Raw genomic sequence first — 21,872 nt, 5'->3', positions numbered from 1 at the left:
TCAAGATGGTTATAGGGGGAAAGCAACAGAATATAACAGTATTTAAAACTCAGTACATTAAAATGATTCAGTGTAACAGAATAATATTGAATGCAGTAATATGTGAATTTAAAATCACAAAGTTAAACCTTAAAAAAATCAATCAGTAAAATGCAATAGAATACAGAGATTTTTATAAACTATGCACTCTGAAATGCCTTAAAATACATAACCTCCAGTCTTGTTAAAGTTCCTTGGGGTTTTTATCCATTTAGATGCCTATTGTCCAAAGGCAAATTGATAAGGGGTAAGCAATGAGGTCCAAGCGATCTGCTCAGGGCCACACGGCCATGAAGTGTCTCAGGCCAGATTCCAACCAAAGACCTCCCATCTCTAGGCCTGGCTCTCAGTCCACTAAGAAACCCAGCTGCCTCCCCAAAGTTAGCTAAAAGGTTGTACAGAGCTGAATATTTTCCCTGACACGCAGGTGAAGTCATTAAAAGGATCAATGCAATTAAAAGATATTCTTGTAAAATAGCCATGTTTTAAGTTCCTGTTTGTAAGTCTCTTCTTTCCCTTTTTCTCTCTCCCCTCCTACAATACCTCCTCCTGCCCCAGTCCACGTGGCTAATCTTAGCCTAAGGGAAAGTTACCCTGTTTGTTAACAGCTAGTAGAAATGAATCCTGAGTGGTGAGCAATCTGTTCCAAGGCTAGACTTTGTTGGGCAGGCAGATCACCAGGTGATCACGGATCTAGGTTGAATCAGGTGGGCCAGGTGAGCGAGAGAAAGACCAGGAGCAGGAGAGGGAAGCCAGGGTGGGCAGGTGAGCTGCAATCTGGGTCAAACAGTAAACTGGTCTGGAGCGGATGGCTGCAGGCAGGAACGCAGGCAGGCAGGCAGGAAGAAGCAGCTGAGCTGGGTGGGGTGAGCTATCTAATGGCTGAAATGAGCAGCAGCTTTGCGAGGGTAAAAACAACTTGACCAGAGAAACATGGCTTAAAAAAAATTCTAGGCACTAGCTATTAAAGGCTGAACTAAAGATCAGTAAAGAAAAGAATCAGAAGATTGAGAGTATCTCATTATCCCTTTGTGGTTGCCAAAATGTAATGATTAAAATTAGGGGGGAAACTGGGGCAGGTAGAAATTAGTTTCTCTCTGCAAGGAGTATTATATTTTTAGAGGTTTAATTAAGATAAGGAATTTAGGAAAATACAAGTAAGAAAGGCATGTGTTAGGTGGACCAAGAGGCCCAATTCAATTTCACTCACATGATGGGAGATGTCTCCTCTCTGAAGTGGAAGTAGGAAAGAGGCCCTTAGTAGGAGGAGAACTCCTTTGAATAATAATTTGCTCTCAGCCCAGGTGAGAATTCAGTGAGATTACAAAACATTCTGGGGAAGTGGAGTAAGGATTTCTGGGGACTGAAGTCCTGGATTCAACTCTCCATTTTTACAGCTTCAAGTACAAAAAATGAAATAAAAAAGAAAACTCAAATACTGTATTGCACCTATAAGGAAAAGCAATAATAAAATTTTAAATAATAAAAATATATAATACACAATTAGTGGCACACTATATTATCCAAATAGAGGCACAATACAAAGGTTTCTCACACAAATATGAGATCCATTTCCTTTTTAACTTGACCATGATCCACAGTGTGAGGGTGCATGATTTTCACCAAGTAACAGCTTTTAAAAACAGTAGTATAGCCACTAATGCACATTCAACAAACTGCCAAAAAAAAATCATAAGAGCATATTTAATGAAAATAGCAAATAAACTCGGTTTCATTAGGATTCACATGAGTGTCTTCAAAACTTGCTGTGTGACATTTTAAAAAAACCTATGAAGCTCATGGATACTAGTCACAAATTCTCCAGATCTAGCCAGTCATTCAACCTTGGTGAATATATTTCTAACAAAGGCTATTACTGCCATCATTCCAAAATGTGGCAGGAAAAAATAGGTGGGGGTGGGGGGGAACCCCTCTGTGCTGATGCTGAAAACTTTTTTGGATTTAAAATGTCACCAAGAATTTAGATCATTCTGGTGGAAGGACAGAGTATGCTGAAGAGTTACAAATATATAAGCCACCCAGGAGCCACTAGGCTCCATGAGAAATTTCTTCATCTGAGAACCATCCAGAGGTTGCCATGCCCCCTGCGAAAACCTTCCCACCTCCTGGGTGAGATTATAACCCATAATGGGGTAACCATGCCCCTTAGGAAACCTCCCTCCTCTGGAATGAGACTATAATAGACATAGAAGGCTCCATTACAATGTGGAAGCAAGGACTACAATAGTGAAAATCATTTCTGATGTCTTAGACGGTATAATTTTATAAATGTGGAGGTGGGGAATATAATAATGCTATTGTACTTCACTTTAACTACTAAGTGGATCCTTGTTACAAACAACTTAAAGGCAGGAAAATAATCAGTAAGAGGTAGTGGTGCTACTATATATTGTTTTTGAGGGGCTGCTAAGTTGTAACCGAGAGATTCAGTCTTTCAGTATAGAGAGGGGGAAAGAGTGGAGACTCTCACTTTTTCAAAGCCGGGTTCAGGGGAGACAGTAGATGTAATGGCTTGGCTCAGAGAGAGGAGAGATTGAAGATTTCCCCCCTTCTGCCTTCCCTCCTTAGTTATGGCTACTCTCCCAAATTTGCTCTTGTCACTCTTGTCCCCCCTCCACTACGCAAGACCAAAGGGTCTCCCCTTGATCTGTTCACTCACACTTGATTCACAGCTTAGGGAAAAGATAACTATTTAATGTCAACTTAATTCAACCAGGATAATACAAAGGAAAACCTGGCAGGGAAATAAAGGGAGAGGAAAGTGGGGAAAAAGGAGTCCCTGTTTCTATCGAAATCCTTTCCCTTCCTTCCTCAAGTCTGGGGGGAACTCAGGCCTTGGCAGCCTGAGCCCCCTGAGAGAAAGGCAGGTTAACTCACCCTGGGTTTGGCTCCTAGGCCACATTTCATACTCAGGGCAATAGGAGTTGGACAGTGATTTAAATGTCTTTTTTTTAAGTTCCCTGGAATTTTTTTCCATTTGAATTAATTTATTCAATTTAGAACATTATTCCTTGGTTACAATGATCACATTATTTCCCTCCCTCCCCTCCACCCACTCTTCCCGCAACCAACACACAATTTCATTGGGTATTACTTGTGTCCTTGATCAGAACCTATTTCCATGTTATTATTTACACTAGGATGTTCATTTAGAGTCTACATCTCCAACCATATCCGTTCGACCCATGTATTCAAGCAGTTGTTTTTCTTCTGTGTTTTTACTCCCACTGTTTTTCCTCTGGATGTGGATAGTGGTTTTTCTCATAGGTTCCTCCAAGTTGTTCAGGGTCATTTCATTGCCATTAATGGAGAAGTCCATTACGTTCGATTGTACCACAGTGTAACAGTCTCTGTGTACAATGTTTTCCTGCTTCTGCTCCTCTCACTCTGTATCATTTCCTGGAGGTTGTTCCAGTCCCCATGGAATTCCTCCACTTTATTATTCCTTTGAGCACAATATTATTCCATCACCAACATATACCATAATTTGTTCAGCCATTCCTCAACTGAAGGGCATCGCTTCATTTTCCAATTTTTGCCACCACAAAGAGGCAGCTATAAATATTTTTGTACATTTTTTTCCCTTATTATCTCTTTGGGGTATAAACCCAGTAATGTTATGGCTGAATCAAAGGGCAGACAAGCTTTTATCGCCCTTTGGGCATAGTTCCAAATTGCCCTCCAGAATGGTTGGATCAATTCACAACTCCACCAGCAATGAATTAATGTCCCTACTTTGCCACATCCCCTCCAGCATTCATTACTTTCCTTTGCTGCTGCCATGTTAGCCAATCTGCTAGGTGTGAGGTAATACCTCATAGTTGTTTTGATTTCTCTGATTACAAGAGATTTAGAACACTTTTTACATATATTTATTAGTAGTTTTGATTTCTTTAACTGACAATTGCCTATTCATGTCCCTTGCCCATTTATCAATTGGAGAATGGCTTGATTTTTTTGTATAATTGGTTTAACACTTTATAAATTTGAGTAATTAGACCTTTGTCAGAGGTTTTTGTTATGAAGATTATTTCCCAATTTGTTGCTTCCCTTCTAATTTTGGATGCATTCATTTTGTTTGTACAAAAACTTTTTAATTTGATGTAATCAAAATTATTGATTTTACATTTTGTGTTTTTTTCTAGGTCTTGCTTGGTTTAAAAGTCTTTCATTTAACAAAGATCTGACAAGTATACTATTCTGTGTTCACCTTATTTGCTTATAGTTTCCTTCTTTATATTCAGGTCATTCACCCATTCTGAGTTTATCTTGGTGTAGGGTATGAGATGTTGATCCAAATCTAATCTCTCCCAAACTGTCTTTGAATTTTCCCAGCAGTTTTTTTTTTATCAAAAAGTGGGTTTTGGTCCCCAAAACAGGGATCTTTGGGTTTATCATAGACTGTCTTGCTGAGGTCATTTACCCCAAGTCTATTCCACTTATCATTTTTTTCTGTCTCTTAGCCAGTACCAAATTGTTTTGATAACTACTGCTTTATAGAATACTTTGAGATCTGGGACTGCAAGTCCTCCTTCCTTTGCATTTTTTTTTCATGATTTCCCTGGCTATCCTTGATCTTTTGTTTTTCCAAATGAACTTTGTTATGTTTTTTTCTAATTCAGTAAAAAAAGTTTTTTGGTAGTTCAATGGGTATGGCACTAAATAAGTAGATTAGTTTGGGTAGGATTGTCATTTTTATTATGTTAGCTCATCCTACCCATGAGCAATCAATGTTTTTCCAATTGTTTAGATCTAGTTTTAATTGTGTGGAGAGTGTTTTGTAGTAGTGTTCATATAGTTCCTATGTTTGTCTCAGCAGATAGATTCCTAAGTATTTTACTTTGTCTACAGTGATTTTAAATAGAATTTCTCTTTCTAATTCTTGCTGCTGAAATTGGTTGGAGATATATAGAAATGCTGATGACTTATGCAGGTTTATTTTGTATCCTGCAACTTTGCTAAAATTATTGATTGTTTCAACTAGCTTTTTGGTTGATTCTCTAGGATTATTTAAGTAAACCATCATATCATCCACAAAGAATGATAACTTGGTCTCCTCATTGCCAATTCTAATACCTTCAATTTCTTTTTCTTCTCTAATTGCTACTGCTAGTGTTTCTAGTATAATGTTAACTAATAGAGGTGATAATGGGCATTCTTGTTTCACTCCTGATCTTATTGGGAAGGCTCCTAGTTTATCCCCATTGCAGATGATGTTTGCTGATGGTTTTACTTATATGCTGTTTATTTTTTTTCAGAAAGGCACTTCTATTCCTATGCTTTCTAGTGTTTTCAATAGGAATGAGTGTTGTATTTTATCAAAGGGTTTCTCTGCACCCATTGAGATAATCACATGATTTTTGTCAGTTTGCTTGTTAAAATGGTCAATTATGTGGATGGTTTTCCTAATATTGAACCATCCTTGCATTTCTGGTATGAATCCTACCTGGTCATAATGAATAACCCTCTTGATCAAAGGCTATTTTATTTTATTTTATTTATTTGTTTGTTTGTTTGTTTGTTTGTTTGTTTATTTTTATTTTATTTATTTTTGTTTTTCTAAAACCTTACCTTCCCTCTTGGAGTTAATACTGTGTATTGGCTCCAAGGCAGAAGAGTGGTAAGGGCTAGGCAATGGGAGTCAAGTGACTTGCCCAGGGTCACACAGCTGGTTAGTGTCTGAGGCCAGATTTGAACCTAGAACCCCCGTCTCTAGGCCTGGTTCTCAATCCACTGAGCTACCCAGCTGCCCCTCAAAGGCTATTTTAAAAGGTCAAGGATCCTACCCTTTTATGGTTGCCAACATTGTAAAATTTAAATTAAAATCCAATAATTCCATGTATTGTATTTTATAAGATTTACTAATAATCACTTGAAGTAGAAAGAAAAATAAACTAAAAGAAATAGAAGGTAAAAGCCTAATTTTCTAACTAAAGTAAGATCACATGAGTAAATATTCCTGGTAAGTTCTTCCCCCAGCCACTTTCTGGGAAGAAGAGAGCAAGGGCAGAGCTACACAAAACTTGTATCTTCTCTCCATTTGTAGCAGTCCACCCCTAGCTGTGGGCAAGGGGAACAGTTGGTATGTGCAGATTGCCTTAAAAGAGAGCATGCTCAGTCTTGAGCATGCTCAGTATTGCTCATGGCTGGGAAGGCCTCTGACCCTTGACCCCAGCTTCCCCCAGGTTAGGCGGGAAAACAGGTTTCTTTGTTCTCCCTGGTTAAGAGAAACCACACCTATGCCTTGTCATTAACCAATGAGGGTCATCCCTATGTACTGCGTAGCAAAGGGTATTTGTAACCCAGCAAGCTCCGCCTCTCTCTCTCTCTCTCTCTCTCTCTCTTTCAGGCTAGCTGATGGCTGTCCTGCCCGGAGCTTGGCCTCTGGCCAAGCTCCATCTTTAAATCTTCTCTATCTCTCTTCCATCTTTCTGACCTATGTGGTATTAAATGTGGATCTCTGGACTGGTAAAAGCCTTCGGAAAGGTCCTTTGATCAGAGCTTAGCTGTGGCTCATTGATAATTAATAAAGACTCATTCCTGCCACCTCATATCTCTAATTTGACTCCGTCATCCCCCTGGTGGTATCTAAAACTTCTATCCTGTCTCTATCTTCCTACCTTAAGGCTTCTCTCCCCTCTGAGAGAGCTTCACCATTAGTACATTATGTAGATACATAATGGGATTCTGGGAAAGAGAGTCCCCGGGGAGCAAAATCCTAATTACATAGTTCTTTACATATTTCACTAAGATAAAATGGGCAGTTTTGATTAAATAAAAATGTTTTGGTTCAAACAAATCTAAGTGAAAATAAGAAGGAAAACAGTAAATTAGAAAAAATATTTGAAAGTTTCTTTCAAATCCAAGATATATAAGAAATGGATGTAAATTTATAATGAGTTCTTATAGATAAATGATCAAGATTTCATTATCATCTGAAAAAATGCTCCATCATTAATAACTTGAATGATACAAATACAAGCAGCTATTAGGTTCCACCTTACACCTGTGAATGTGGCAAAGATAACAAAAGGGGGGGGGGAATGTTAGAGGGACTGTGGAAAAAAATAGACACACTAGTACCCTGTTGGTTGAGTTTGAATTATTCTAGCCATTTTGGAAAGCAATTTGGAAGTATTTCCAAGGAATTCCTAAATTCTGCATACCTTTTTGAATTGGTTTCATCACTACTAGGCCCATGCTCCAATGAAATAAAAGAAAAGGAAAAAGACAAACACAAATGTGCACACACACATACACACCCAATATTTAAAGCTTCCCTTTTTGTAGTAGCCAAATTAAAAACTAGAGGAGTGGCTTCCTGCTGGAGAATAGAAAAACAAATTGTTGTGTATAATGTAATAGGATATTATTATGCATAAGAAATAATGAAGTGTATAATATTAGAGGAAACTGTGAAAAGGCCTCTTTGAACTGATGCAGAGTGTAGTGAACAGAACCAGAACAATTTACATGATGGCGTCTATGTTACTGAGAAAAACAATTTTGAAAAATTTTAAATTTTAATCAATGCAATGAATTTGGAAGCCTGTAGATGAAACATGCTCCTTACCTCTTACTGGAGAAGTGATGAACATAAAGTGCAGAGAGAGGAATAAACATTTTCAGTCATGTCCAAATAATTTGTGAGGCAAAGCATGATTTTGATTAGGATTTTATTTTTTATTCTCTTTTAAAAATTTCCTCAACTTGGGTGGGGAGAATGAAATATATAGATAAGTGCTCATATAAATATCTACATTTGTTAAAGTACCTTCAAGCAATAAAGATTTGCTGAATTTCTTTGAAAGAGAAATGAGATTAAATTGTTATAGAAAGTTTAACTTTCAAATTGATTATATTTAGAGGTTTAAATATTATTTTGTAACTAAGATACACATACATATATATATGTATATATATATATGCTTTCATTTACTTTTTAATGACAAAAAATTTGGTTGAAGGAACTGGGGATCTCTAGAGAAGAGAAGACTTAAGGGGAAATATAGAATAACTGTCTTCAAATACATGCGGGGCTATTATATGGAAACAAGATTGAACCCATAGAACACAGATGGAAGCAGTGAGAAGTTATAGAGAATCAGTTTGAGAAAAGTATTTATAGATATCTGAAAAAGAAAGGCTTAGGAGGTCCTGAGGTTCACATTACTAGGGATCTTCTTCCAGAGACTATGACTACTTTTAATGATGTTACATATTTCTAGTGTGGGTTGTACTAGAAGACCTCTGAGATTAATTGATCATCTGGAAAAATATTTGTTGCAGTAAAAGGATGTAATAAGAGTGTAATTTTGTGCTTGTGACTTTTGTAGGCTTGGGATTTTTTTCTTGAAATTGTTGATGAAACTATGTGTTATGTACTGATATTCTTTTAAGAAATTGTCTTACTAAATGTTTCACAAATAACAATATGTTTGTTCCCTTAAATATAGCCATTATATGAAAGTCTGGGTTTTTAAAACAAGGAAATCAGGGAGTTGTGAATTGTTTTATGGAAGTATTCACCTTAGTATTCTTTTATATGGCAGCTTCCCCTGGAACATATAAACTATTTATAAGCCAATTTTTACAAAATACAATCCAGCTGTTCACAAATATTGCAAAAAAGCAAGGTACATATTTATGGTTAATCACAACCGGGAAGAGAAATACATGCATATATAAATATAAGTTACAGGGATCCAATTATGGGAGGTCCATCTGGCTATGAACTACATTTCCTGTGAGGACCCAAGTCCCAAGAGTTGGGCCAGATGGCAAGAGTCTAAGTCTCTGAATTCCTTTAGACCACTATACTGACAGCAAAGAGATAACAGAGGAAGGAGATGGGGTGGGAGGTAGGACATTCAATAAAGGAAAAGGAAAATGAAGCCATATGGGGGGAGAGGGGAAAAGGAGGAAATAGCAAGGAACTGGGATTTATAGAACTGACTACAATCAGAGTTGAAGACTAACTTGGGAGTTCTTAACTTAGGCGTCTATGGATAATTCAAGGGAATCTGTGAATTTGTTTTTTCAAGTATTTTTTTATAACTGTCCTTCAAATTAGCTGATTTCCTTTGTTATCATCTGCATTGTTTTGTGCACTTAAAATATTCTGAGAAAGGGTCCACAGGCTTTACCAGACTGCCCAATGGATCCAAGACAAAAAATGATTTATCCCTAGACTAAATTGACAAAAATGCAAGCTGAAACCTGGTAAATGGAAATGTTCTTTCAGTGACAGTTCTTTCAGTCGAGGACATAAGAAATTTCATAGAGATAGGTTGTGGTTTATAATGACTGAACAAATGTTTTGGCTGAGGAAATCCTAGACCTCCTGAAATATGATGTAATTCTATAGAATTTTAAATCTGAAAAATTGACCTTCAAGAGCCAATACCCTCACTTCACAGACAAAGCAATTCACAAGTAAAAAAGGGAGGTTTCTTGCCAAAGTCACACAGATTGTAGTAGTAGAACTATGAAGTCTTTCTGATTCTAAATCCAATCTTTTTCCCTAGTCTACCTCACTAAATTGTGACTAGATGACCTCTCAGGTCCTTTCTAGTTCTGAAGTGCCATCATTCTATGATGTCTCAGTAATAGAAGTTATTAATTTATACTTGCTGATTCCATAAATGAGTACCTCCTACATATATCATGCCATAATGTGTTTAGCATTCTTAGGATCATAACTTATCATAACATAGCTATTAAACTTCCCTTTAGGCATATCAAACAGGTGAATTCAACCCTACTTCACAAAGGAAACCGATCCCCAGATGTTAAGTAACTTGCTTTATATCACACAGCAAGCTAGCAGCAAGAATCGAGATCTTGTGTTTTTCTGTCTGAGTAGCCTGACTCAGCAATGGACTGGTCTTAGGGAATAATAAATAGTATGGAGATACCTTCTATACATCTCCCCTTTTAATAAAAATCAGTTTAACGTATCAAGTTACCTTTCCTCTTAAACACATCTTCCATCTATTAACAGTGCATTCCTTAAGTACTACTTTATTTATTCTTTTCAGTAGTAGAAATATCAAGTGTTATTTTTGGTTAAGGGCACGGGAAGTTCTAACTGCATCTCTTTCTACTAAGCCCCAAAGTCTCTTGTTGAGAATGAAAAATGATGCAGTAAGATGAGAAGTTCCAATTTTGCAGTGGTAACTGGCCCTAAAATTAAACTCTACGTAGGAGGGAGAAAGTCTATGTTCATTCTATGTATATAATTAAATATGCAGAATATTTGCCACACATACAATACATCAGTATCACACACAAAGAATGACTAGAACTACCTTTTATAGAGCTTTAATTAACTTAATAATGAAATTGAGCTGCATTCACTCTTAAGTTGAACCTTGTACCTACTTGTAGTTATCTTACCCAGTATGACTTTTTTTTTTTAGGATTTGTGTTTAGAACTGTTATTGATTTAGTACACTCATTGATTTGAATAGAACTAAGGATCAGATTTACTGCCTTGATATAATCCTACTTTCTTATTTCAACTGGAAAAGAACATCAAGCCTAGATAGTCCCTCTAGTCAGGTGATGGAGTTTCAGGTATATTCCCTATTAAGAGAAATTAATTTATTTTCATTAAGATATTTTAAGAATATGACATAAAGGCCTCTGGAAAGTCTGAGTATAAAGAGTTATAAATATCATGTAGACAATTGTATTCATTGTCTGCAGGGAATTTAACAAAAATCTTATAATACATTTAAAACACCTTGTGCCATATTGAAAAAGTGAATTATTTGCCAAATGACCTGATGGTAGAGATTGGTCTTACCAGCTTTAAAGTACATATTAAAAATATTCATATGGAGGTTCTCCTTCCACTTAACAGGGCAAGAACTACCAAAAGATATAAATGATGAGACACCAAAAATAAACAATAGCTTCTTTTAATGAAACAATTTAATAAAAGCAAATTTTGAATGGTTGATATCTAGTACTAACTCAAAGTAAGACGAATTTACTCATTGAAGTACCAAACAGACCTCATCATAAAGCATTTTGGTCAGGACAACAGGCTCTGGGTGATATTGAGGTTAACTATTAGTGTATAAAGCTAAGATGAACAGTGATAATGCATTTTATGAAGGCACCGACTTTTGGGGCATTTTGGTGGGAAAAAATCAGAATTAGTTCTTACCTCCTCCATACCTTTCTTATTTCAGGCAACAAGGGAAACCCTTACTCAGCACTGTGTTTTCCTTGGAAATTCTCTGGGCAAAGAAAATGACATTGCCTTGATCATTGATGGCCACACACTGAAGTATGCCCTCTCATACGAAGTCAGGCAGATCTTCCTGGATTTGGCCCTCTCATGTAAAGCAGTCATCTGTTGCAGGTAGGAAAATATTCAATATTCACCTAATTTTATGTTGATATTGTTATCAAAGTGTCTTTTTGTTCATTTAAAGTTATCAGAGGCAAAGTTCCTTCTCTAAATTTAAAGTTGATCCCATACACTCTGCAAGGTCCAAAATATAGTTTCTTATTTGTCAAGTTATTTGTTTCCAGGAGCCAATATAGCATTGTTAAAAGGTAGATTTATGTCTTCTAGCATGAAGAAGGACTTAAAATCCTACAGATAGTGTGATATTATAGCTCTAATCAAGTACTCATAGTAGGGAACAGAACAGAGAAAGGTCTAATTACCATTAGAGTGGGAGCTTTCCATATGTTCTGTCTATTAGATCTAATTTTGAATGTCTGGGCAAGTGCCCAACTCCCAGAAGTGTGGTGTTTGTTTATTTATGTGTTTCTTGTCATAGGTCAGCTCCTCTCTCAAGCTCTGTGGTTGAATATCCTTTTCAGACAACAAGGAACTTTGGTCTGGTTTTTATTATGTGTATTTTTCTGTTGGGATCTAATCAGTAGAGGAATAGACAGTCTGTATATTTCTTCATGTTAATCTTTCAGTGTTAATAAAGGTGGGTGGCATCACATTCTGTTGATAACTGCATGTAATGATGAGAAGAAAGCAAAGCTGTTTGCAAAGAAGGGCAAATTAGAAGAAAAATTAGATGAGAGTAAATAAACTCTTAATAAGCTGTTGAAGGAGACTCCATCAGCAATAAAATGAATGGATGGATGAATAAAGAAAGTGAAAAAGTTTTCTCTCTCAATATAAAGATCTAAGTGTACTAGTCCTCAAATCATACTGACATACTGACACTTGTGAAAAATACTAAGATCATATTAGAACTCATCTGATGATCACTTTAATACTATATATAGTTGTTATCTTTTCTACTCTGAACCCCAAACTCAGCTATCATCTATTTTAAACTGGTCAAACATGACATTTACTTGATGTCACCAATGTCCATAGGCCTTATGGTGCTCTTAGCTGCTAATCTTATTTATACTAGTTTGGAACATTGCATAACCCTTGTATACTTCTTGTTCTTGTCCTTCTACCAGAACCTTGTGTCATTTATAGTCCTAAAATTCCTTAAAGATGCCTTAACCCAAGAATAGCATCTTCAGAATTATCTAGAAATCCCCAACATTGTTTTTTTAAAAACGAAAGAAAGAAGGGGAAAAAACCAATTCATCAAACCTAATCAATGCATCATTCCACACTTGTAGTATTTCACCTCTGTGAAACACTGAAGGATATGTGTGTTTTTCAGCTCTTCTTTATAATCACTCTTACTCATAATTCTGTCTTTCAATTTAATCTTTTTCCTTTTTACTGATATTATTGCTGTTTTGTTGTTTTCTTGGTTCTTCTTACTTACTTTCTTACTTACTTCTTACTTACTTTGCATCTGTTGGCTATATCTTCCCCTGCTATTCTGATGTCTTCATGTTAATACTTTATTTTTGATGTAGTAATGATCTATTATATATGCAACACACTTTGTTTAGCTATTCTACATTCAATGGTCCATCTACTTTGTTTCCTGTTACTTGCTATCACAGAAAGTTTTTTTCATGAATGAATATGTTGCTGTATTTGGTTCTTTTCTTTTTGTATTTAACTTCCTGAGACAATTTGCATAATGTGAATGTTAAAAACTGTAAATGCCAAAACTGTAAAAGGTTTTGGCCAAACTGTAAAGATAATTTTAGTGTTTTGACTTAAAAATCTAAAAATAAGTGGTCGCCATGGGAAATTCCCAAACATGAAAATACCCAAGTTAGCTGGGATTTATGGAAATTTTAATTAACATAAATGAAGGAATTAAGGGAAGAAGAGAGAGAGAGAGAGAGAGAGAGAGAGAGAGAGAGAGAAAGAGAGAGAGAGAGAGAGAGAGAGAGAGAGAGAGAAAGAGAGAGAGAGAGAATAGCCAAGCAGTAGAAAAAGGCCTAGGCCTGAGCCTAAGGGAGAGTGAGTCAGTCTTTATCATTCACCACAAGATTGTCTCCAAGAAAGCTCCAGTCCTCCACTGAATCTCCTGAACTGAGTTCAGAGTCGAACTTCACACTGAATTCAATTTCGCACTCCATTCATATGTCCCTCACTTAAACTCTGAACTCCAACTACTAAATTACCTTTTACCCCTTCCTTTTAAAAATTTTTCTCTTATGTCACTTTCCCTAAATTTTCATGTAGATGCTTTTTCCCCCCCGGACTGCCTACTCTTAGTTCTCATCTTCTTTTGTTCTTACCTTCTCTGGTTAGATTAAATCCTCTGAGTACTTCACACCTCTTTGTTAAACTCTACTTTTGTAAGTTGCTTGACCTTTTAGGTACTAATTTAACCTTTATAGGTACTTAGTACCTTTTTGTATTAGATCTAAAAATAGACCTAGCTTAAGGTTCTAGCTTTACTATAAGTATGAGTTAGGGACTTTTCATTGTTCAATCAGGAGTTTACAATTTTATCTTCCTCTAAGGCACTGTCTGAGTAGGGTGGAGTAATTTTAAAAGTTCCCAGTACATTCCTGACTAAGTATCTTCATTTGTTAAAAATGGGGAATAGCTTAATCAAATCTTCCAAAGTAGAGTCTGAGTAGTTTTAAGATTCACAATAACTTTGTGGGTCCCTTCCAAATTTGACTATTTCTGTCTTTTGTGATCTTCTCCTGTTTTCTGGTGGTCAAGTAAAACCTCAGACCTGTTTAGATTTGTATTTTTCTCAGTGATTTGGGAAAAAAACCCAACTCTGTCAATATGATTGTTAATAGTGGGCATTTTTTTTTTCTATTGAGAGCTAATTGTTCATATTCCTTGACTAAGACACTGGGATATAACCACTGTGATAAAAAAAAAAAAAGTATTGACTTTAGAGTCAGAAAACTCCAAGGTTTGAAACCTATCTCTGATACCTCTAGCTTTTCAAAAATGTATCAAGTAATTTAGCCTTTTTAAGCTTGTTACTGAATTTGTAAAATGGGGTTAATAATAATAATACCTATATTATCCACCTCACAAGATTGTTGTAAAATCATTTTGTAAACCTTAAAACATTTTAAATGTGAGTAGTTTCATCTTTCTTGCCATTGTTATTTTTAATTAGTTATCCTGGCACCATTTTGTATCATCTTCAGGCTATAATTTATCCTGTGACCCAAATAGTTCTTTTAAAGCATAGTTTATAAAACTTTCAGTCTGTTCTGAAGTTGTCAGTGGTACTCCTCCAACTACTAAATAAAAAAAAATCTTTTATGCTGGAGTTCAAATCCCTATAATTTGACTGCAGTCTTCCTTTAATGCAAATTCCTTTTATGTGCTACTGGAATCTTAGATACACTTTTAGCTTCTCAGCACTCTCTAATCTGTGCTTTTGTACACACAGTCTTCTGTAACTGAAAGACAACTTTATCTATTTAAATATCATCCTTCAAGGCCCATTCCAGGTGCTTCTTCCTCAATGACACCTTTGTTGATTCTCTTCCTCCTATCATCTGGTAATTACTTCTCCACACTTAAATCTCTAATGACCCTTATTCACTTATTCATAGTCATTTGTATTCACTGCCTTAAAAGGCTTAGCTTTTTCTTGTTGTTGGACTATTGGGAATTATAGAGATTTTGGATGATAGAAACCAAATGGTTGAGTACTTGATTTAAGATGAAGACTCTGTTCTAGACTTTGCTGTTACTAGCTGTGTGATTTTTGGCAATTCACAATCTCTCTTGGAATCAGTTCCCTCATTTGTTAGGCAATTGAACTAATGCATCATTTCCTAAATTGTTTTCCACAGAACTCTGGTGTTCCATGACATGAATATAATTTCATAGTAATATATGTTTCCTCTAAAATATTAAATATGGATTAACAATAGCCTAGCATAAACTAGATCACCAGGAATATTTATTTGTATTGGATAGTCTTTGGAGGAAGACTGGAGGTGGAGGGTGGATTGAGAAGGGCATGCGAAGGAGCCCCTTGTGGACTACTGGGCTTTAAGAGAAGAAGCAATTCATAGTTTGGAGAGAGCAGGGGAGCCAGCCAGAGATCAACAGGCTCATGGGAGGAGTACTATTGAGAAAAGAAGAAAGGGAGCCAGGAGGATCATGCTGTCTTGCTCTTTAAGAACTGCCATTGCTGCTCATGAGATTTCCAGGTCCATTTTGTGAATGAAGAAGGTCCTGTGTCTACTTCCTCTCTATTTGCTTAGACAACTAGCCCTTTATTCTTAGCCCTACATCAATGTCCTCATGAATGAAGACCCCACAAATGACTAAGGGGTAGAGGATTCACCTCACACTTAATCAGAGAATAGTTGACAGAGAATCATTCTCCCAGAGGAACAAAGATGCCTGGCAGAGATGCTTCCCAGGTGAGAATATAGATTGTGTTGTAAAGGCTTCTTGCTTTTGAGTCAGTTTGTCCAAAAGTGCCCTATTTCTCTGAACCCAAATGGTTCTATTATGACTGGGTCTGACATCTTTTATGGAAGGTTCAATGTTGAGACAAAATGAGGCATTCACAAAATGTTGAAAATTTAACAAGTTTTATTTTGTTTGCAAAATAAGAAAAAAAGGAAAGCCAAAGGAAGATAGTGACAATTGGTGGCCCTGCTCAACTGTACAATAAAATTAATAATTAGAATTTACATGGCACTATGTGCCAAGCACTTTACAATTATTATCTCTTTTGATCCTCTTAATAACCCTGGGAGGTAGGTGCTATGACAATCTCCCTTTTAAATCTGAGTCAAATAGAAGTTAAGTGACTTGCAACAAGTCACACAGCTAGTAAGTATCTGAGAAGGGAATTTGAACTAAAGTCTTCCTGACTCTAGGCATAGGTCGCTGCCCACTGTGCCATTTTAGGGAGCTTCCTAAAATGAAATGTAACTTTTCAGCAAGGCATTTGGTATAACAATTCTGGTGGTCTTCAGAAGTCTGCCAATTTGGAGAGGGCCAGATTCCCAGTGGCTGATATGCTTTGTACCTTACCATGACCAAGAAGAAGCTGCTAAGGGAGACAGTAGCCAATTACGTGCAAAGGGCAGCTTTATTACCTTTGGGGAAAAATTAATCCTTGTTGCAGGGAAATGGTTAACCTTTGTTCTATTACACCTCCAACACAAGATATGGTAACTTGGCCCAGAATACCCTGTTTCTCTAAATTCATGAGGGTTCTTCCTATTTGCCTCAAACTGGAGGCTAGAATTGATGAGTTTGATCGATACAGTTCTAACCCCCTTTTTTCCAGTGGCAATATCTTTTGAATACTTAAAACCACTAGATGGAAGAGGGATTCTGTTTGTTTTGTTTGGTGCCCCAGGACAAGAGACAGAATCAGTTGGTGAAAGTGGTCAAGATACAAAAATGAAAAAGAAATAAATAAAAGCAACTTCTTACAAATTATATCTATTTTATTTTTAAAACATTTATTTTCTTTCTCAAAATTGATACTTAGTGGTGAGGGCTTGGCAACTGTGATTAAGTGAATTGCCCAGGATTACATATAGCTAGGAAGTGGCTAAAGTCAGATTTGAACTTCACCAGGACCTCTTGTCTCTGGGCCTGGCTCCCTATTTACTGAGCCACCTAACTATCCCAATGAGATCTATTTAAAGTCAAATGGACTAAGAAGAGCCTTCCTTGCAAGTGGTCAAGCAAAATCCAGGTGACCACTTGTCCAACGTTATAGAAAAGGTCTGATTCCTCCATGAGATGAACTGAATAGTTTAAGAGGTTCCTTCCAACTCTGAAATCATGTGATTTTGTTGCTAAATTATCTCTAAAGTCCTGTCCTAGGCAAAAATCCTGATTGTTTAAGCAGGAGATCTTAGTACTGTTTGCCTGAGTAAATATTAAGAATAGCAGTGATAGGAAAGGTGGAAGGAGTTTTGAGAGAGTACTTCTTCCTTACAACCTTCTCTTTGTGTTTATGTTGTAAAGTAAGTGGGTAAGCATGTGCCTGATTGTGTGACTGGCTCATTTATTTCGAACTAAATAAATATGACACCACAAACTGTTGGTGCTTCTCCCCCAGGCCAGAAGGAATCGGAAGTGAGTCAGCTCCTTTCCAGATGCCCCCTCTTGGTCAAGTAACTGTCACTTTTAATTATTGGGGGGAGGAGGGGGAATCAAGGAGCAAAGGATAAAGGAACAATGTACATGGAAAAGTACTGAAAATTGTAAAGCCAAGCAAAAAAAAAAGTGATGTAACTTCATAGGTTTACAAAGGGAAATAAAAATAAGTAGGTTTGAATCTCAGGAGAGAGTGAGGAATGCCTTTAAGGCTTTACAAGAACGGTCCCTTTTCTTGCCAGGTGCATGATACTGAAGAAAGAAAAACATTTTTTAAAAATTCCTTCCTACTCTTGACTGTTTTAACAGTATTTTGTGTGTCACGTAAGACCGTACACTTCAAAACTTCACAGGAAGGAGCTCAAGCTCTAATTTGGCACAGTGAGAGGAAATTTCAAATTAAATATGTTGCAGTCTTCAAACAGAAACATTAATTGAGGAGGAGAATCTGGTTCTTTAGGGTTTTTTTCTGTTTTTGTTTTTATTTTTCATTTCTTTAAATTGGGGATGGTGTACTGCTTGACTCTCTGGGAAGGCGTATTTTTTTTTTTTAGTTATTCTCAGAGTCATAGAACTCTGCATGAGATGGACCTTGTAAACTTATGAATTTGCCACTCACTTACACGCTAAAATATTTAAGTTCTATTTATTTCATTGGCTTTAGAGAGAAACTAAAGCCAAAATAGATTTTCAGTGGTGATCTTTCAAAAGGTAGTTGTACTAAGTTTACCTCTTTTTGAAACAAGGGAAGGAGCTGGGTCCTCCTGGGGAATTTTTTTAAGCCTCTTTATTCTTACAAAAGCACAAAGAATTGTTTCTGATAGATTTAGTTTAGGGTTTGGTTAATTATATGTAAAGTCAAGACTTAGCAATTCTGAACTTGAGACCACATGGTGCAGTGAAAGGGTGGGGGGGGGGTTATTTGGCCTTTGAAGGCTACCTCTCTAAGTGTCACTTACTGTTTTTGACTCTCCTCATCTCTTCCCGCTTTCCTTCAAGTCTTGGTTAAATCCCCACAATCTTCAAGCAGCCTTTCCTAATACACTTAATTTTAGTGCCCTCTTTCTATTATTATCTTCAATTTATCCTTTGTATACCTTGTTTTTATATAACTCTTTGCATGTTGTTTCCTCCATTAGACTGAGACCTTCTTAAGAGGAGGGATTCTCTTTTGTCATTCTCTCTATCACCAGTGCCTAATATGTATACATAAGAAATACTTGTTGATGGACTGACTAAGCCTAAAGTTCTTTATATAACAAGTTAATAAATCTCTATTTATGTTAGAGGGGCATTTTGGGGTTGTGGAGAGAAAGGTGGCCTCCAGCTCAGAAAGACTGAAGTTCAAGACCTACCTCTGCCACATTTTGGCTTTTTCACCCTGAGCAAGGAACTTACAGGGAATTCCCTGTCCTGATGAAGTCACTCTGTGTGTGTGTGTGTGTGTGTGTGTGTGTGTGTGTGTGTGTGTGTGTATGTATGTAGGGCTCTTGTGAGTAAAGTGCTTTTTAAATTTTCAAGTGCTATATTTTATGAGCTGCTTTTGATAAATTTGAGTGATAGGCAATGCAGTGAATTGGAAAATTTACACACTTTTATAATAATATTCTACTAAGGTTAGTGTTGAGCAAGTTGAATTGAAAGCTCCTACTTTAATTAGACCAGAATGTTTTCTCAGAATAGGAACTAGCACTTACATATCTGGGAAATCACCCAGTGGTACCAAACATTCACTAAGACAAGCCCTGTGGTAGATTTGAAGAGGCTAAATTTGGAGTCAGAGGACCTGGGTTTGAATCTGGATCTATTGTGTACTGTTTGGGGTTCCTGTTAGTGGATCATATGGTTCCTTCTAGCCCCTCTTTCTATGACTAGTTTCTCAACTCATTCTCCACATAGCCCTGTGTATTTACTAGCTGTCTTTTATTCCATAGTGTGCTGGTAAATGTTTTTGTTTCATTTTCTTTAAACAACCAGCATACCAAAAATGGGACACACTTTGAAGTTTAATCTGTATTTTTAACATTTTCTTGATCACTTACTTAAATCTCTGCATAGTTCACAAAACAATAAATCGAGTTGTAGCACTTATGAATTTCCAGGGTATAAATGCTCAAAAATGAAAATTTAACAGTCATCCCCTATGCTATTTTAAGCTGGTTCCTACTGGCTCCAAGATATTTTTTTTTTGTATTCTTGAGGATGACTCCTTGTGATGAAGGACATTTTTTGTACCCACTTCTCTGTTCAGCTGCCCAAAGGGAGCACTTCCTCCTTCTGCTCTCTGAGGTAATGTGGGGTACTCACAGATAGCCTGAAGTTGCACTTTGGGCATGCAAACTTGAAAGTCTTTGCTAATGCTGCACTAATTGATCAGAGTATCTTCCTTGAGACCTTCATATCACCATAAGTCTCAGCTACCACATTCACTCTTCAGTCTATCTCCATGTATACAAATGCCATCCTGTTCCATTGAAGAGGAATCTACTCTAGGATTGAGTAAAAGCATATTTCCAGAGATTTCATTGTAGTTAATATAGTGAAAGAGGGAAAAAATTATCTTACAGTGTTAAAGCAATTGCTGCATCCATATTTACCATATATTTTGTTTTATTTAATGTTCAAAAGAAATAGATTTAAGTATTTGAGTGGGTTACTTCAAGTTTCACATTGACAGTCAGCTTGTCTAAAACACTGTCCCCTCCCTGAAAAAAGAAACCTTGTATCTCCTCTCATCTTCCCTATTTTTTTTTTTTTGGCTGATGCTATCATCTTCCCAGCCAATTGGGTTTAAAGCCTCTGAGGTGTCCTTGGCCCTTTCTTCTCCTTCGACTTCCATTTGAAATCAGTTACTCCTTTCTAACTATTCTCCTTTTGCAGTATCTGTCATGTCTGATCCCTCCTTTCTACTCCCCCATGAATCACGATTGATGCTTTTATGGTCCTTCCTTAGATTGTTGTAATAGCCGCTGACTCCTCTCTGGACCTAATCTCTTCTTTCTCTAGTTCATCTCTCACAGGCTTGTGAAAATCATCTTCCTAAGTCTCACTTCCCTCACTTTGAAAGAAGAGATAAAAGTTCTCTAGTGTCAATCAAGGTCTTTGAGCTAACAAAAGTGAAAAGTTCCATATAAATACAATGCCCCCTTATTTTTCTTAATCCACTTATTTGGTTTCTGGCTGTATCATTTTTTTTTACTTAGGCTTTTAAGTAAAAGCCTGGGACTTTCCAAGACATATCAGTTCTTAACCTGCATTTCTGTGGATGTGTTGCCTGTTTAACATGAAGGCTATTTGGTTTCAGTGATAGTTTATATTTTATCATTTCAATGGTTTTCTGATTTTGTTGATGGAGATTTTGCCTCCAGTGGTACAGATTATCAGCCATTCATACTTTTTTTAATCTATGAAATTATTGACTATGTTCTCCAGTAAACCCTCCATAAAAGATCTATTAAACAGACAGAAGATTTTACTTTAGACTTTTTCATATTTCCAAGGGTATCAATCCATTACTCAGGCTATTGATTTGTTGTTCTTCACTCTTATCACATAATTGGCCCAACTCTGAACCCAGCCAGACATCTACTGGATACATCCACTGTCTTTATAGATGTCAGCCATCATTTAGTACTATGCTTAAGACTACGTATGAATACCACGTGTCTCTATTATTGAAGTTACTCAATTCTGATCCCTGAGAGCTTGTAGTAGTTTGTGATTTATAGCAAAGGAGAATATTACTGTTAAAAAATAATTGTATCAGGGAACATCCTGAGATACTTGAAAACATTTACATTGTTTCCTAAAAGTAATTCAGTTCATTCTCTTCCTTTTATTCAATCCTGAGCCCAGGCCACTGACCTTTTACATATCCTCTATTTGCTAACTTCATGTTTTGTTCATTCAGCTAAATGTCCTTAGGAAAGAGGTATTTTTCATCTATTTCATTTTTTCTTAAGTGGATTTCTCGAAGTTCTCTTTTTAGTGGCTGTGACTCCTATAAAAAGGGTCTCTATTGGGAACCTGATGTACTCAGCACAATGTCATCTACAAATATAAGTGTCTGGAAAACATTCCCATTTGTAGATGAGGTTTAACAACAATGATAACCATACCATGCTGGTTTGCATTGCTCTGTGTTCTGCTACTAAGAGTGATTTTTTTTTTAGTTTTATTTTTCTCCACTAGTAAGCAAAGCCCTTTTCAGTTGGGTGAACATGTCCAGCTTTCTTTATGTTTTTGCCAGCTAAGATAATGTTCCATTACTATACTTGATCTCATGTTTCTGTTGTGGTTCTAAGTCATTCTTGCTTCATTACAATTGTTTAATTTCTTACAA

The 21,872-nt window shown here is 36.5% G+C and overlaps 1 protein-coding gene across 4 annotated transcripts in view; it reads left to right on the top strand.

The window, feature by feature from the left end:
* The window catches only part of ATP8A2 (ATPase phospholipid transporting 8A2), an 860,692-nt gene that overhangs the window by 422,354 nt on the left and 416,466 nt on the right, over nt 1–21,872 (top strand). For all 4 annotated transcript variants that reach the window (XM_056794696.1, XM_016421852.2, XM_007495237.3 and 1 more), the window contains exon 25: nt 11,262–11,434. In XM_056794696.1, the coding sequence (XP_056650674.1) occupies nt 11,262–11,434 (173 nt within the window). The remainder of the gene's footprint in view (nt 1–11,261; nt 11,435–21,872) is intronic.

Source organism: Monodelphis domestica, chromosome 4 (assembly GCF_027887165.1).
Source record: "Monodelphis domestica isolate mMonDom1 chromosome 4, mMonDom1.pri, whole genome shotgun sequence".
In the NCBI taxonomy this organism is placed as follows: Eukaryota; Metazoa; Chordata; class Mammalia; order Didelphimorphia; family Didelphidae; genus Monodelphis; species Monodelphis domestica.
The sequence above is the reverse complement of the archived record's forward strand: the minus strand, read 5'-3'. Positions and strand labels throughout refer to the sequence as shown.